We start from the raw sequence: 17649 nt of genomic DNA on the forward strand, positions 1-17649 counted from the left end.
ACTGTAGTGAACCTAAAGGTCTCATACTGAAGAAGAATCTTCAACACAGTGAAACAAACGAAGCTTCTAGGATTTTTTGCTTTCAGCATTAGTATTCAAATAAACTTTTGTAACTGCATGAGTATTTCTAGTAAATAAGGGGCTTGACCTTGGATTTTCCGAGGCCCAGATTTAAGAGTTGCATTACTGACAATCAAGTCACTTTAGGCATATGTCAAAAATCAGCACATTGGCTCCCACACTGCATTAATCTAGAGTGGTGTTGCTGAATCTGTGATTCAGTTTGAGGATACTGAATCAGTATCTGCTTATTTACAGAAGGTGTTTGGCATATCTTTCACTGCTGCCTTTCAAATATAAATTTTCCCTTATGGCTCAAAAGGAAACTCTTCAGTAGCTAGGTTTTTACTGCCACTGTTGTACTCCGCCTGGGTGGTGTACTTAAACTAGAGCCTCTTTGCCTGGTGGCTCTTAACTTAGTAAATTACTACTTCTGCTTGTTGTTTCTGTGCAGTCATCACTTCCATGAATTTGGTTTTTTTTTTTGCAGATAGCAGTGTTTGTGGGTGTTCTGTCATTCAGTACAGCAGTTATGCACAATGTAGAGATTGGACTGGATCAGTCTCTCTCAATGCCAGATGTAAGTCTTAAGATCATGTCGCTCTTCAGCAATTAATGGCTGGATTGAAACCTTGATATCTTGTGCTACCTCAACATTATGTAATAGTAATTCAAAACTTTCGCTTTAAGGACTCCTATGTAATGGATTACTTCAGCCAGCTCAGCAAGTACCTGCATGCAGGTCCTCCTGTCTACTTCGTCCTAGAAGAAGGGCACAACTACACCTCTTTGGAAGGGCAGAACATGGTGTGTGGTGGAATGGGTTGTAATAATGATTCACTTGTCCAGCAAGTCTTCAGTGCTGCAGAAATTGGTAGCTAGTAAGTCTTTTGTGCTTTTCTCTGCATAGTCACATGGAAGAGATGTAGCTGACCAGTGTGTCTTTTTAACTTAGTTCCGGCTCAGCTGTTGATTGTACAACTGACACTCTGTCATACTTGCTTTATACCGTGATTTTGGGAGAAGGGGGAAGGAAAGAAGCTGTGGCAAATATCCTAGAATAAGGATAAAACCTGTCTGGACTGGTGAGATATACTTGAGTTTAGAAAAGGAGCTTGATCCTTCAAGGAATTTGGGAATGGTAGGAAGAACAACTCATGAAAACCTCTCAGTATCGTTAAGCCTTCCTAGAAAATTATTTGCTTGCTCAGTTTCTAAATTTGGTGGATAGCCTACCCTAGGAAGGCTAAGCAGGAATTGTATCTGGAGTTCAGTAGCTAACAATTGAAGAAAATCTCTTCCTGATTCCTTCCACTGTAGTTGAGTGGTTTTACTTCAACCTAACTGAAGGAGCTTTGCTTGAAAACTGAGGCAAGAGTATCTGGAATAGGATAGGGCATAGAGGGGAGGAATGGAAAGCTGACCTTGAAAATGGAACTTGAATACAGGGAAGAAGCTTCTGGTGTCTGCTAGTAGCAGTGTTAGGAGCAAGACTGGCTCTTGGATGGGGTACTGGAGCAGGGGACTGCATGGAGAGCTAAGTAGCTTGGATCATAATGAGTTGACATGGTGTGAGTCAGCACCCCAGAGATCAAGGGCTGTGTTCTGGAATGAAACAAAATTACTGATGATGGATATGTTACATTATTTCATTAGCACGAGGATAGGCTATGCCCCATCATCCTGGATTGATGACTACTTTGACTGGGTGAAGCCACAGTCATCCTGCTGCAGAGTCTACAATGCCACTGGACAGTTTTGCAATGCTTCAGGTATTAGCATCCGTCTTGTTGCTAGGGGATTAGCTCGGTTTGCAAGTTTCACAGCCAAAACATTTTATCATGGTATGAGTCAGGTGAATAGCTTTGCTTACTGTGAGCAGGCACCTCTTGAGTTGCCCTCTAATTTGTTTGAACTGCTGTTTGAGTGAATTTAAACATTCTACTCGAATGCTGCAGGTTGAAGGCAGTCTACCTAGACAGCCAATGTAATGACTATTCAAAAAATAACTGGTTATAAAAAAATTTTGATTCTTCTCCTGGTTTCACTGGAGCATGCAAATGTAGTGCTCTGTTTTTGTTCAGATCCTTCAGTTTGGTTTAATTCTCATCAGGTCTAACGTAGATGGTGCACAAGTAACTGAGTTTTCTGGTAGCCCTTGCCTTAGTAGTAACAAATAAAAAGGATTACAAATTTTATACAGAATTTCAGGGCTGATCAGTTATTTCATCAGTAAAAATGCTTTTTATGGAATTGGATTCTGTAGTATTGCAAGTCAGAAGTTACTAGGGTTACAACGAAGAATACTTGATCCTGAAGCTGACCTTACCTTCTTCCTGCATTTCTTCAGTCACCGATCCATCCTGTACTCGTTGTCGACCACTGACTCAGGAAGGCAAGCAGAGACCACAGGGCAAAGACTTCATGACGTTTTTGCCAATGTTCCTCTCGGACAACCCTAATCCTAAATGTGGCAAAGGGTAAGAGCCGTATTCTGTATATCTTGCTTAGACCACTGTGTCAAAGATGCTTGCTCTGGAAGTGTGACTTCTTTTGTCTGCAAGGTTGAATATCTACTGTCCTTCTAAAAGGCATACAAATACTGACATCTTACCTGTTCTATAGTATTTTCTGAAACAAAAAACAAATGCATCATCAACTAAATGGAACAGTAGCTCTCCCCTGTACAAAGAGAAACAACTTCTATAGTCAGTCTGTTCTAGTATATCCTGTGCAGTCTTGAAATGTATTGTGGTCTGAAGCTTTTATCTGTTTTGGAAACTTAGAAATAAGATTGAGTTATAAAATCTAATAAATTTGCATAGTGCTCGCTGACATTGACATCTAAAAAGTTACTATGTTTATATAGAGGACATGCTGCATATAACTCTGCTGTCAACTTTATAAACAACAAATCTGATGTTGGAGCTACTTATTTTATGACTTACCATACTGTACTGAAAACATCGTCTGATTTTATTGATGCTATGAAGAAAGCTCGGGTCATAGCAGATAACATTACCGAAACCATGGGCATCAAAGAGAAGAACTACCGGGTGTTTCCTTACAGGTATGCTTTCTTGCCTTAGTGACAAATATTCAACTTGAGGAACTGAGAGAAGGTACTGGTTAATAACTTCTTAGAGACTTGAGTCTTGAGTTTTGCCTAACAGGAGGTAATATAGAGACCCTGGAACATCTAGTAAAACCACAAAAATACAAGTTTTGCATCCACAGCACTAACTTCTCTTTACTGGGGTTGATAACTACCTTAAATCAAGAAACCTCCTTCATCACAAAGATAGCTCTGGCTTCAACTTGGGCACCTCCTAGCTTTCATAGTAGGATATAACAGTTCTAACTTCAGCAGATATGTTGACCTGGGTTATTGCAAACTGTAATGTGAATGTATTGACTTCCAACTTAAGTTATTTAAACTGAAAGCAAAGGCAGCAGTGATGTCAACTACTGCTTGTCTAATGCTTGCATGATTAATGTACTAAAGGCACTCTATAAAAAGTACCACAATGAAATAGAATTGGAATTTATATCCGTACAGCTTAAATACTGACCTCTTTACTTCAAAGAATCCTATCCACCCTTCTGGTCTCACTGCATAATGAATCAGTCCAGATCCTCTGCAGTGGTTTCTGCGGATACCACCATCAATCTGAGGAACTACCTTCTGGTGTCTGCTGCAGCTGCTTATATTGAAGTGTGGGAATTACCCTGACTCAGATACAACCTGTATTTGAACTGTTAGTGAAGAGTTGTCATGTAACAGCCAGAGTTCCATAGGAGTCATTCCACTGATGCTAGGGAGCTGGTTCCTTTTGGTGACTTCTGTAAGGAGGGAACTACTTTATCTTTAGCAAAGAAGCTAATCTAATATTGGCATATAACAAGGAAGGTGGCTAACTACAACTTCTGTTCTTTCCACAGTGTGTTTTATGTCTTCTATGAACAATACTTGACAATTGTGCATGATGCCATCTTTAACCTCTGCATCTCCTTGGGATCAATATTTTTGGTGACAACTGTGCTGCTTGGTTTTGAAGTATGGGCTGCTGTTGTGGTTTCAGTAACTATTGCTATGATAATCATCAACATGTTTGGAGTGATGTGGCTCTGGGGCATCAGCTTGAATGCAGTTTCATTAGTAAATCTTGTCATGGTAAGTTAACAAGACATCCTTCTGCTTCTGTTTCCAACTCTTGAACAGTTCTGTGTCTCAAGTATATATTCATGATACAGAGTAGTATTTTCTACTAAACTTTGGGCATTTGTGTATCTTAATGTATCTAGATGGTGTGTAGAAAACAGGTTTATTCTGACAACTGGTCCTAGTTCTGGTACGATACAGCAGTTGAACTGTAAGCAAGACTGTATCTGGTGGTGGTCTCTTCTGTTCTGCAGCGATAGCTGTATTGGTACTATACAGGCTAGGCACTGTTACATGTCAAGAGGTTGTTCATGCCTAAGGTAAGGATATGCGGGTTAGCGTTACGGCTTCTGCTGTATTTGTTTTACAAAGTAGATCTGTGATGTGCTACCACCAGTATTGTTCCTGCATAAATGATGAAATCACTTGGGCAGAGTGTGCCTTGGTGAAACACTCCAGAACTTAGTGACTAATAGTTGAGTGCTGGAGCTCTGGCTTATCTTGCTCTCTACAGATCTATTGCAGAGCTGAGAAGTTGTGAGAGGGGAAACTGTTGCCCATGTTACAACTAGGTGTATATTCATGTGAGTCCACCTGCTAGATAAGTCTAAGATTTGACAACTGTTAATCAATGTTGTAAATGACTATTTAAACAGCTTTTTTTAAGATTAAACTAAACTGTTAAAATCAGCTGAGTTTTTATCAAATCAGCAAGTATACTTAGTGTTACTCTAAAGCAATGTTACTGCAGCTAATATCTGTAAACTGATTTTTGGAGTTTGGTGTTCACTGCATGCACTGTATTGAAGCCAGCTTTCTGCAACATCGAGAAACTTTTGTCCTCCAAAACAATCTCCTCGTCTGATGAAATAGTCAGAACATGACTTGTCCATGAGTAATGACTGGTGGTAAAATGCCATACAGTCCTTGTAACAGCCTCTAGTATCCAAGCAATGCTGAGCTTGTAACTTCAATGACATTTTAATCCTGGGAACTGAACACAGCTGCTAGAACCTCTCTATAGAGTTCAGAGTAGAGACCTTACTGTCAAAGTGTTCATCTAAATGGCATTTTCATGTATCTTTCTTCTCACTCTCCAGAGTTGTGGTATTGCTGTGGAATTCTGTAGTCATGTGACAAGAGCGTTCACTGTTAGTACTAAGGGCAGTCGAGTAGAGCGTGCAGAAGAAGCTCTGTCTCACATGGGCAGTTCAGTAAGTATCTACTGTGTGGGTGGGAAAAGAAGTAACCAAGTTAACCTGTTCAGACTATACCAATATCCTTATGACTTAAGGATGGCCTTGCCTTTTCTTTTTGGAGTACTTGATTAAAACTCTTTAAGAGGTCAGCCTAGGCTTCTGCTAGTAATAGGAGTGATCAAGACTCAATTTTCAGTCTGATGTTACTACTACTAAATACTAAAGAACAGAGATAAAAGCCTTAGCTGAACTAGTCATTTGGATTAACTTTGAATTCTCCCATTGAAGTTGTAGTGCTTCTCCCAAATATCCAGAGGTGAGTAGGAAAGATTGTTCTGAATATGGGATCCAGTTGAAGGTTTGAGAATGCAAGTAGGGTTTAGTATTTAGGCAGTACTGTCATGTTGCTGAGAAGATAAGCAATTTGGATGGGGCTGAAATAGACTGTTCTGGCGATATATGTACTGGACCCAGGTGAGGAACTTCACGCCAGTGTAAGTTACCTCAGTAACAGCTTTCATCTGTATTTGCCTGAAGTAAAAATTAAACTGAAACTAGGTGGCTGTATAGATTAGAGTGGATTTCTAATCATACTGAGTCTGGCCTGTGGTGTCAGGTTCTAGGGGGACTAAGGAGTTGAACTCTTCTCCCAAGCAGGTCTTGGATTTGCTTCTAATGACTAACAGGTAAGGAGGTATACTACATAGAGGAGCTTCAAATTACGTAAGAATTTAGCAAATGCTAAATGGATTGCATAAAGCCCTACTTTTTTTTATTGACAGGTTTTCAGTGGTATCACACTGACCAAATTTGGAGGAATTGTAGTACTGGCTTTTTCCAAATCTCAAATCTTCAAGATATTCTACTTCAGGATGTATCTAGCTATGGTTCTGCTGGGAGCAACACATGGACTGATATTCCTTCCAGTTCTGCTTAGCTACATAGGTAAGATGCAACAATCTGCTCCAAAATGCACTTCAAACAAAAATAGCTAGCTACCTGTGGACACTTGCTTTCCATTAAGCAGGAAGGATTGCAAGGATAAAAATCAGTACCTGAATGTGCCTCGCTGTCATTCAAGTAGCCAGTCTGCTGGAAGGCAGGGGTTGACTGGTGGCAGCACAAGCTGATGGTTAAGGTGTGTTGAACTGAAGCAACCATAGCCTGTCCTCCATGGAGGTGGCTGCCTAGGCCCAGGTGGCCCAACAGACAGCAGTGTGATTAATGTCTCTAAGCCTGGGGACAGGATGGTGGGTGGAAGCAACAAACCTGCTGTGGGATGGTGTTCCTGCATTTGCAGAAGCTATCTTGCTTTGCAGGAAGGATGGTCCAAATGCTGTCCTCTTGGAAGGAAGAGAACTTGGACATTCATGCCTATGGTGTAGTTCTTAAAAGCAGACTTTAACTGAGCATTGCTTCAGGGAGCTAAGACTGATGGAGATTCACCTACTGCACTTGCTGCTGCTGACCGCTATTAACAGCTGAGCAGAAGCATGTTTCTGAAGTAGCATCAATGTTAAGATGAACCTAGACAACTAAGATCATGCATGCTTCTCGATGACTTGACTGATCTGCTATAATGTTAAGGCTTTGGAGTAACTCTGTTTTCTTTCACTCAGGCCCATCAATAAATAAAGCTAAAACTCATGCTGCACAAGAGAGGACCAGAGGTACAGAACGGGAGAGACTCCTCTACTTCTAGTTTTTAACAGTGTTCAGTGGACTGTATGAACTGTGGCTTAGGCCCAACTCTTCTTAAGAACTGAAGGGCAGCACTGTTCTATGACTATCACACCATAACCACCACTGACTTGACTCCTGCACAGATTCAGCTAGAAGATATCAGCTTTAAACTCAGGAAATGCTACGTGTGGCTCATATAACAGTATTACCAAAACTAGGTGTGTTAACAAGATTACTCAAACACTTCTGTTTTCAAGAGGTTGCATCTTTTTCTTCTAGAAACCTAAACCAGCTGTATTGCAAGTTGAATAGCTTTTTTCAATGAAACTGAGGTGATGTGTATGAGAATGGACTGCTAGACTACTGACACTAATTTTAAATGCAGCTCAATGCAATTTTTGTCTCTATTTTTAGGGGGAAGCCATCACAAGTTGTAATATTTTTAGTACTATTTGCCAAAATGTCTTGTATATACTTTATTATAAAATAGCAATTTTGTAGTTCAAAAATCTACTTAAATGCAATAAATTAAGTTTATACATTTCAATGGAAGAGTCTTTCAGAATGTTGTGGGTTTCATGAGAGCTTGTTCTCCAAAAACTTGTTTGAAGAAGGTGACATGTTCTTCACAGTGCTCACCTGGGGGGGCAAAACAAAAACATCTTCAAAACTCAAACTGAGAAGCAAGATTGTGAAATTTCACTTACCTCAGTTTATCAGTACTAATTCTTATCTTTAATGCCTTTAAGTAAAGGAGCTTAACAATTTTTTTTATAGCAGTGGAATACTGAGGTATATCCAGTCCTGTGACAAGTATACAATATTCTTGTGGTGAAGCAGATGTCTGGTCTAGCTCCTGTATGTAACCACCAGATTCATATCCATAAGAGTTCTTTACTGTCAAGATACAAGATCTTTGGAGTGGGATTCTGGGCCTATAGACTCTGGTGATGAAGAACATGTTGCCAGTGCAAGCAGTTTAGCTTGGTTTTTAAAGTGAGAGGAACTGTAGTATAAGAGAGGCCTGGAATGTTTGTAATCTGTGGAAACTGAGAACTGAACTCAAAGGTTTCTTGATGCAGCAGTTCCTGGCTTCAGGAGAAAAAGCACTAGTCTAAACTAAGCAGTGCAAGCCAAACAGGTCAGCTTAATCAGCAAGTTCCTGTTTGACTCAGTCTCTTTTACTCCTGGGTGCAGTACGCAAAGGGGTAAGACAAGTTAGCTTTGGAACTATGTTGAAAGTGAAGCCTAAAATACAGGCTAGAATGCACCACAAGTTTTATCTTGTCATACAGACTCAGCTGGAACAGAAGTGAAACAAGTTTTAGTTCTGTTTGCACTAGTGCATGTCTTACTCTTGAGGTAAGTATTGCTTACCTGGTGTGAAACTAGGGTTTCCTCGTAACCGCTGATTTCTTTGTTCAAAGAATCTGAATATAGTATAGAAAAGCATGTCATCTTCTGCTTGTTTTGCTGCGTCAAGGAATTTGCGGGCTGAAATGCTGTCGTGTCCTCCAATACCCCTGATGAATCTCAAGGCAGCCAAAACTTGGTGTTTGGACAACAGAACTTCCACTATTTCATCATTTGCTGTGGAAAGTCTCTGTGAAGTCAATCACAGCTGTAAGACTATGCTTCTAACAAATGACTGAGATGCTAACTAGTCACTTCAAGCTTGGTCAGGTAAGGTGTTTGACAAGTCTAACCTCCATGTGACATGGAGTTACTATAGTCTGAAATGCTTACTTTTAACATGTCCAGAGAGAGTTGATGTGCAGGAGGGTAAATGCTTTCCAGGGACAGTAACAGACAAGCCTAGGGCAAAAGTAGAAAGAACCTTAAAATTCTGAAGACTTGCCACCTCCATTGCAAGCTGCTTCAATAAGCTAGTCTTAACATACCAAAGGCTTTGAGTCACTGAGCACATGGTACTGCAGAAACTGATGGAGCATGTAGAACAAGTTGTGTTGAACAAGGGTTTTGATGACCAGCTCATACAAGTAGTGCTGTGAAGGCAGAAAGACAACCATGAAAGGTATGTCTCAATACCCATTTTTACAAGCTAGAAGGTAGTATTGTATAGGACTTGGGCATGTGACCAAGACTGGTCTATAATTCCCGGTAGTTTCATGGAGTGAGGTGGTACACTTGGCATGTAAGTATTTTTACCTGAACTGCAATCTGGAACTGGTTAAGAGAGCGAATGTATTCCATCAAGACTGCTATAGTGAACTTGTGAGGTGCTTCCTGGAGAAGGAAAAAAAGTGTTAGGTGGAACTTACATACAACCCTGTAAGAATGGGCATCAAAATACCCTGATCCTGACAATAAAGCCTTCTGCAGGCTATTTCAAGCAGTTGACTTAAGCTTGCTACCAAACTAGCACTTAACATGAACTTACCTTTTTCTCTGTAAATACAGATAAAACATGTGTGTACATGTCAGACTGGTCAATAACTGCTTGAGTGCGGACTGGACGTTTCAGGAGTGGATTACTTCTACTCAGGCCTGCTTCGACTACCTAGAAGAAAGTCTTTTTAAAAGAAAGTTGTAGTGGTGTTGCACAACTTTAGTCAGTCTTATCTGTTCAGAGACTTGTCTTCCCCTGGGAACATAATTATAAACATGTTTTATTACTGAGCAAATTCACATCTGTGGTCATGTTATTGGATGTGATCTGTTCAGTGGGGGCTTTTGCATTAAATTTAAAACTGCTTTTAAAAGTAAAATAAATGTAGCTGCTATTATATGCCTCAAAGCCAGGAGATGAATCAAACTTACTATGCTGACACAAGCACTAGGCTTTAGAAGGATTTTTTGTATGTGGCTGTACTATGTGAGTTAGTGCTTGAACTTTGTATTTTAACAGAAGTAATTCAGAGATGCATCAGGGCTATATGTGTTGTGCAGTGCCATGAAATCAGTGGTTTGGAAACCATTTTGATAGTTACAGGTTCCAAGTTGCTTTTTTGAGCTTCTACTCTTTCTGCTTTCAAGTGCTGGTGTATGTTACTTGTCATGCTGGAGGTGAGCTATGCAGCACCGCCACAGCAAGTGCTAAGGGGGGGTCATCTCACCCTACGGTGAGCCTGAGGCAGCCAGGACCTTGGGGTAGGCCTGAATTTCCTAATTCTTTTTGAGCTCTGTCTTTTTTGTCTTTTTCTTTTCTCCTGTCTTTCCAAGCAGGTATTTTACCTTCACCATGACAGAACCTGCAATGCAAATAGGATGATGCTGTCTTTGTAAGCTGCTGTGGCTAACATAGTTTACCATAGTATAGCTTTGCTCAGCTTCCAAGTACTTCTTATATTCGTGATTCAGTTTGTCAAAAACAGTTGCAATCACAGATAGTGATCCCCTTTCTGGCTCACTGAGCACTGAAAAGATAAAAAAAAAAACTATGAGAAGAAATAACTAGGGGCTTAATGTTGCCTTTTTCAAAAGGTGATCTCTAAACTTCAAAGAAACACTTTCAGTCATGTCAGATGTGGGGAGGGGAGTGAAGGAGTTGAATTATTTTATACAGTTAAGTAATTCCCTTAGACTACCCTTGGTCACCATTCTAAGCAAATGACATTTTACAAGACCAAGCTAGCTTCAGAGGTGCTCTCAGTTCTAAGAACAGTCCTGCTAACTTGTGTGAGCATTTATGAATAAGCAGTATTGGACTTTCAAGATATAGACAAAGCAGGTGAACTTACTTCGAGAACATACAGATAGGATAACCATTTTGCATTCTTTCCTTTGGAGAAGGAAATCCATTAGTTTTCCTTTATCTAGCAAGAGGTTAACTACAGGTTCAAGTTTCACTTGAAGACTCCAGAGGTAACCTTGATTTGAAAGGGTAAAACAAGTGAATTGCCTTTATACAGAGCACAGCCTAGACATCCAACTTTTCCCACTTGAAATGAGAACTTATTTGCCTTTTCTAGTCCAAGAGTAGCATTACCCTTGAAAAGCTGTAGTAAAGATAGGGCCACCCTGTGCACTGAAGGTATAAACAAGCCCCCCTTTGACATTGAGTGTGTAGTAGACTCCAGCAGCTCACCACTTACCTTCACTTGCACTTATGATAATATCAGGTTGAAAGACAATCCAAGAAGAAGAATCTAAATGTTAAAGTTCTAACATCCGTATTAACATTGATTCTAAACTTCCTACCAAAGCCACATTACTGTACTGAAGCAGATCCCCATTAACATACTTTCATTTACTGTCACAAGGTCTTGAACCACATTCTTGGACTGGTATCTTCTATTTCATGGTGTACCTATTCAGTAATTTCATACATACATCTCAGATCACCAAGAAATGTGGTATTGTGTCATACTAGATTTCTGTATTTACAACTCTATGAAAGCATTACCGTTTCTTATGAAGCATACTACTTTTTGTCTTGAAGTAACTATGCATAATCAGCTAAACCTGGTCTTAATGGGTCAGGGTAACAAATGCTAGCTTCTTCCCTGCTTGGTACACAGAATGAGGCTTCAGTAAGACTCTTACACTTGTAGAGTATTTAAAGGATACAGAGTTTACATGGAACAGGAGACTGACTCGTCACAGAGGCTGGACCTGCAGAAAAATTAATATCAGGTGAAGAATAGTAGTGCTCTGGCAGCTCCCCTACACTAAACAAAATACAAACTACAATCTTACACTGAAAAGGCAAGTATGGATTGTAACACGTTCCTACAGCATGCAGGCAAAAATGATACACCCACTTGTGTAGCCGGATCATCCACAAAGAATCTGACACTGTGACAAGACAAATCCTTCAATTCTTCTGTTTTTCAACCAAGCAAAATCATGCATGCAGAAGTATTCCATCTCTAGTACTACAATTCTAAATACATTGACTCCATTTACTGTATTTCTATGTAATCATTTTAGTGTCTTAAAAAGCAAGACAGGTTTGTCCTTTCTGATCCTAACCTTTAATACAAACCTCCACCTGCAGATTCATCAGTCATAGGTGCAAATCATTCCTATAGAAGCATCTTTCTCTTCTATAAATAGAACCACACTGCTTTGCTATGTGCTAGTGGAACTATGCTTAGACTATTTCTAGCTAATTCCAGCTTGAGGGTAATTTATCTGCTACACTTCTAGGACAGGAGAACAGAAGGATTATCCAAGAAGAAGAATCTAAGGGTTGAAGTCCTAACATTGATCTTAGCATTGCTTCTAAACTAGTCCTAAACTTGATTCCAAGCTTGGATTGATCCTTCAGCCTCTTTATATGACTTAAGTCATGACTGTTTAACTTCTTAAGCCAGAAAAGCATGAAGTGCTTTTGAGTGGACACACAAGCTTTTACAGCTGTGGCCAAAAAAACCAACCAAACAAAAAACCAACCAAACAACTTTGAAGTGTAAAAGCAAAGTCCTATGGAAAGTATGCGCCTCAAACAGCAGCTCTTACTTTTCTGTAGTAGGCACAAGTTTAGAACACAAATTTATGCTCAATTCCTTCTTGCCGCCTTTTCTCCCTCATCCTCTCCTACACATGTATAATAGAAATGTTAGTAACCAACAATCCTAAAAACTGAAGCACTTTTGTATGCCAGCTTTTACATTTAGATAATCCTGATGCACAGTGTTAGGATATTTACTATACAGTAGTTCTACCTGCTACAGGTATTTGATAGGGTTGTATTGATCGAGGTGGAAGTACAAACTGATGGATGGTAGTAGAGCCATCAAATTCTCCTTTTAGCTTGATGTCAAATATAACTGAAGTCTGCAATTGAGAAGAAGAAATTAGTATTCACAAATATGAATTATCTCCCCATTTACATGTATTCAGGCTGCTTTTCGTATTTCCCTCTTGTGTTCTCCATTAGAATCATAAAACGGTTTGGGTTGGACAGGGTGTGCTGTGGGCAGGGACATCTTCCACTAGATCAGGCTGCACAAAGCCCCATCCAACCTGACCTTGAACAATTCCAGTGATGAGGCAATTCACAGCTTCCCTGGGGAACCTGTTCCAGGGTCTCACCACCCTCACTGTAAAAAATTTTTTCTTAGTCAACGTAAATCCACCCTCCTTTGCCCCTTAACTGTCACTACAGGCCCTATAGTCCCTCTACTTGCAGTCTTGTAGACTTACAAGTCCCTCTCAGTCCATCTTCTACACCCCCTTATAAGAGATTCATGTCAAATTTACTGCTTAGTTATGGATGCTAGAAACTGCGAGGAAAACTCTGCCTCTTCCTAGGATATCCTCATACTTCTACTATTCAGTCTTGTTTAACTCAGGTCAGTAATGCTTCTACCCAGTATGGACAGCATTCTTAAAACCTTGGCACAGTGGTAATTAGCTTCACTTTCAGTGCTAATGAAACATGACTTCAACTATTGGTTATCTACCCTATTCAGTCTGATTTTGTTTTCTGTGTTTATACAGTCATGTTTAGAGCTTCACCAAAATGCTGGAGAATGCTCTGGGTTAAATGCTAATGTGTAGAATTAACATGAATTATAATTGAAACATCAACTAATCATCCTAATGAGGTAACGTGTCCCAGTTCTTGAAGCTGCCCAAGAGAAGGTAACATAGGAAGCCAAAGCCTTTCCACAAGTTAAAAGCAAGGTACCACTTTAGCTTTACCACGGATCAAGCCTTGCTACTGAGACTACAGAGAAGCAAGTTTTACTTATCCTAGAACAGTGGGGGTTGGAAGGGACCTTTAAAGGTCATCTAGTGCAACCCTCCTGCAATGAGCAGGGACATCTTCAACTAGACCAGGTTGCTCAGAGCCTCATCCAACCTGACCTTGAGTGTTTCCAGGGATGGGGCAGCTACCACCTCCCGGGGAAACCTGTGCCAGTGCCTCACCACCCTCAGTGTGCTACCATATGCATAAGATCATCTATGTTCATAGAAGGTTTTGCAGATCCAGGCCTTAAAACTAAAGGAACGTAAGTTTGTATCATAGAAACATACCAATCAAATGTGTATGATATGAGAAGTTCCTAGGATTAATAATTTGGTATCTGATTTATCTCTACCTATTTGTGTAACACCTTAATGCCTTAAAAGCCTGCACAGTGCAGCAGCAGAGTATCATAGGAAACTAACAAGAAAAAAAAGTGTGTGAAAAAACAGGCATTAGCAACAGCCCTGATTAAGTGTTAGCCCAACAAGGTAAAAGGATAAACTTGAATCTCTTATACCCTTTACAGTTTTGCTCCTGCAAATACTCTGTTTTTTGGAAAAGCTAAGCACATGCAAAAATATCTTCTAGAGCTAAGAGGCATCATTATTAAAATTTTTATTTTTTTTAAATTATTAAAATCTGCCCTTTTAAAAGTTAAGACACAACACAATATAAATAAATCACACCTCAGTATCCTGGTGATGTACTACGACCAAGTTATCCACAACATTCAGTGCAAACTTTCCAGTTCTGTTCAGCTTTAAAATATGCGACTTCTTACAGGAGCCCTCTCTATGCAAATAGAGATGAGAGGAACTGGTCAGTAAGCCTGTTTAAACTAGAAAAGCAGATGTCTCTTACACACACGTGAATTGCCACTAATGATCTTCTTTCTGCTCTTACCTTGGTAAGTGATAGAGAACTACTTCTGCTCCTGTACTATTGGAAGTCCTTGAGTGATGCCTCAAATAGAGAACATAAAGCTGCCCATATCTAATGGGACAAGAGGATTAAAGCATTAGTTTCAAATAAGAGCTCTACCAGTCTCTTAGAGCCATGCATTTCATCCTAAAAGAACAGATGTGAGATTACGCAAGTCAAGTGATCAATTAATTAAAAGTGAAAGACTAAAACAGCATTTGATAAATCACAATGCAGGGCCTATACTCGTGCAAGTTAGGCATCTAAGAACAACTCTACCAACATATCAGTTCAAAAAGTAAGCATTCTCAAGATTTCTGTACTAATCAAGAACAATTTCATGTAAGGCTTTCTCAGTTAGCTTCCCCTCCCCACCTTGCCCCAAGAGCGTTGTTTAAATGCTTTGTTGAAGGCAGTAACTGAAGCACTTTAAAGCAGTAGTACTGCTAAAACAAGAAACAAGCGCAACCATGTTAATGTTCTTTTCTTTTCTCGGCATCCCCAAGCCCCTATACTTTTCCAAGAAAGGCATGATTAGTTAGATACATACATTGTAGCCATAGCAATATCTCTTTCAGAAAGGCTGAGCTTGGAGGACTTGGGTGCTGCAGGTAACTCGATTTCAAATTTGGATAGTTTTGACATTGTTCCACTCTGTTAACAGCAAAAAAACCCAAAGAAATCCCCTGTTAAGACTTGAAACGGAAAGGTCTCAAGTAACCTTTAATCAAACGCTGCATCAATAGCACCCCCACAAGGGGAAGAATGGTGATAGCCAAAAAGAAAAAAAAAGGGGTTGACTCTTTTCTTCCTACTGTGATCCTAAACACATCCTCCTGGTATTATAATTTTAGCAGCTTTATCATCTTGATTTTATAACATTGGCTTCAGCTAGCAAAACATTGCCATTTTAATTAAGTCAAGACAAATTTGTATGCAGATCCCATTTACAATTGGCCTGGAGATCTCAAAGAGAAGTTCTACTTCCTTTCTCTCTTCCAGCAAAACACGTGCTCCAACCCTTAAATAACTGCTGACTGGGAAGGGGAAAAATATCGGTACCTCATAGCAGTCACAGTCTCCTTTTGTTCCTGCTAACTCCAGTATCTGCCTTATACTCAGAGCATATTCCTGCTCCTGACCAAGGTTTCCCTTCTTCTCCTATAGAATTTATATTTAAGTGAGTTTCCAAAGATTCTACTGAAATTCACTTCCCATTCTCATTAACTTATTCTTGAGTGTGAAGCGTGAACACTACAGAAATATATCCTTTCCCAGAGCTCTATTTTCAAAGATTATTTCAGTATGGTACCTTTCTCAGGAAATCTTTAAAGATTACCTTCTGAACACAAAATAAAAATTATTTAGCTTCAAGCTACAACTTGACACAAAGTGTTAAGGAGGTGGAAGCATGATCCAAGTCCTTAAAAAGAAAGCTGTGAGAGGTTCTCAACCTTGCCACCTAAAAGAACATCATTTCAGGATCCAGTACAGACCCCACATATGATCAAACTAGGAAACCCATTTGAATAAGCTTCTTTTTAATCCCTTCCCTTAGATTACCAGAGAAATCTTCCTAATCCTTTGAAAGACTCTGTAGTTGTTCTCGACATTTTTTAAATAATTGTACTGCATGATTAAATTAAAACAGATTCTAGTTTTTACTACACTTTTTCCAAGTCAAAAAGAAAAATATCTTCCCAGTAATCTGTTGTCTGCAGGGAAGAACACTAAGAGAAATAAATACTGTAAACAAAGCGCTCTCATGCTTGAGACAATAGTTCTTTCTTAAGTGCTACCTTTTTTCTTTCTTTTTCAAATTCATCCGCTCACATTTGGAAGGTTGTAGTTATAATCACAAGTGAAAGGCCCTTAATTTTTATTTCTTACCACACTACAGAGTGCAAATGCCCATATTAAAATTAAATAATACATACATTTAAGTGAAAAAAAGATCTCTTGAAAGATTTTTGTCAAATATTGGGTCACTTTCCTCCCCCCTCCCCCCTTTCTCAAGGTCAACCGTCCAACACACACCTCTGGACAAAGCTGGACACACCTCTTTCCAAAGAGGACATAAGAAAGGGCGAATTACTTAATTTTAAGCCATCACCTAGGAAATACCTTATAGATTTTTGCTTTGTCCTTTGCTTATTGTCATATAAGGATGTGAACACATGCACCTCTTGGAAGAAATACAGGAAAAGCAATAGAATATTTGAGTGAATGAGCAGCCTAAAAATATGGAAGCACACAAAATGAAAAGTGTGGAACTTATCCCTTTACCTTGAAATAGAACGGCTGCAGGACATTGCCAAGGACAGTGGTCGACAGAAGAATAACAGAGCTCTCTGGACAATACATGTACCAGTTGACATTAATACTCTGATTCTTCAGAAGTTTTAAACTTCGTTTCTCTGGTAATACCTGGAAACACCGGATATTAGCATTATAGTACCATCAGAATTCCAACAGCATAAATGGTACTACACAGCAGCTAGGAATGTTAAGTGAAAAACAGTTAAGTGTAAGGGCATTTACAGTGCTAGAATTAAAAATCAGAAACTCGACAATTACAGCTTAGGCCCCAATTTACTGTAGCTAAGGAAATGCACATCAAATCCTCCTCAAATTCTAAAGAGCTGAAAGGTGCTGTGTCTTCCCCCTCATCCAGGTCTGGGTATAAGTTCTGTCCGTAATGAGAAAACATCTAGCTTGACACAACTAGTCAAGTCTTATTAAAAAGTTATTTACAGTATTTTTTCTGCCTTTACTCCCCAGCTTCCTTAATCTTTTATTTTAAGAACTAAGACAGTATATAAATTGATTCTCTTAAAATAAAGGGCTTGCATAACTTCTCTTCAAAAACCCACTTATTTGATTTGGTCCTTTTACCTGCAGGGTTGACGACATTCATCATCCTTCTGACGTGCCAAATGTATTTCCCCCACTCAATCAGCAGG

At 39.5% G+C, this 17649-nt stretch overlaps 2 protein-coding genes across 2 annotated transcripts in view; one reads left to right on the forward strand and one right to left on the reverse strand.

Annotated features, from left to right (window-relative positions):
- The window catches only part of NPC1 (Niemann-Pick disease, type C1), a gene marked incomplete at its 5' end in the record, with an annotated part of 21016 nt that extends 13365 nt beyond the window's left edge, over window positions 1-7651 (forward strand). The window contains 9 exons of the mRNA XM_010296625.1: window positions 551-640; window positions 751-941; window positions 1717-1832; window positions 2411-2540; window positions 2930-3130; window positions 4003-4234; window positions 5323-5436; window positions 6204-6366; window positions 7041-7651. Of these exons, the coding sequence (XP_010294927.1) occupies window positions 551-640; window positions 751-941; window positions 1717-1832; window positions 2411-2540; window positions 2930-3130; window positions 4003-4234; window positions 5323-5436; window positions 6204-6366; window positions 7041-7123 (1320 nt within the window). The remainder of the gene's footprint in view (window positions 1-550; window positions 641-750; window positions 942-1716; window positions 1833-2410; window positions 2541-2929; window positions 3131-4002; window positions 4235-5322; window positions 5437-6203; window positions 6367-7040) is intronic.
- Window positions 7551-17649, reverse strand: part of LOC104628136 (chromosome unknown open reading frame, human C18orf8) — a 12500-nt gene continuing 2401 nt past the window's right edge. The window contains exons 4-18 of the mRNA XM_010296624.1: window positions 16973-17113; window positions 15237-15340; window positions 14669-14758; window positions 14452-14557; window positions 12735-12846; window positions 11635-11679; window positions 11160-11213; window positions 10806-10934; window positions 10375-10481; window positions 9506-9625; window positions 9274-9351; window positions 9006-9110; window positions 8851-8919; window positions 8482-8707; window positions 7551-7743 (exon numbers count right to left, since the gene is read on the reverse strand). Of these exons, the coding sequence (XP_010294926.1) occupies window positions 7664-7743; window positions 8482-8707; window positions 8851-8919; window positions 9006-9110; window positions 9274-9351; window positions 9506-9625; window positions 10375-10481; window positions 10806-10934; window positions 11160-11213; window positions 11635-11679; window positions 12735-12846; window positions 14452-14557; window positions 14669-14758; window positions 15237-15340; window positions 16973-17113 (1566 nt within the window). The 3' untranslated portion in view covers window positions 7551-7663. The remainder of the gene's footprint in view (window positions 7744-8481; window positions 8708-8850; window positions 8920-9005; window positions 9111-9273; window positions 9352-9505; window positions 9626-10374; window positions 10482-10805; window positions 10935-11159; window positions 11214-11634; window positions 11680-12734; window positions 12847-14451; window positions 14558-14668; window positions 14759-15236; window positions 15341-16972; window positions 17114-17649) is intronic.

The sequence above is a fragment of the Phaethon lepturus genome, unplaced genomic scaffold (assembly GCF_000687285.1).
Source record: "Phaethon lepturus isolate BGI_N335 unplaced genomic scaffold, ASM68728v1 scaffold1071, whole genome shotgun sequence".
NCBI lineage: Eukaryota > Metazoa > Chordata > Aves > Phaethontiformes > Phaethontidae > Phaethon > Phaethon lepturus.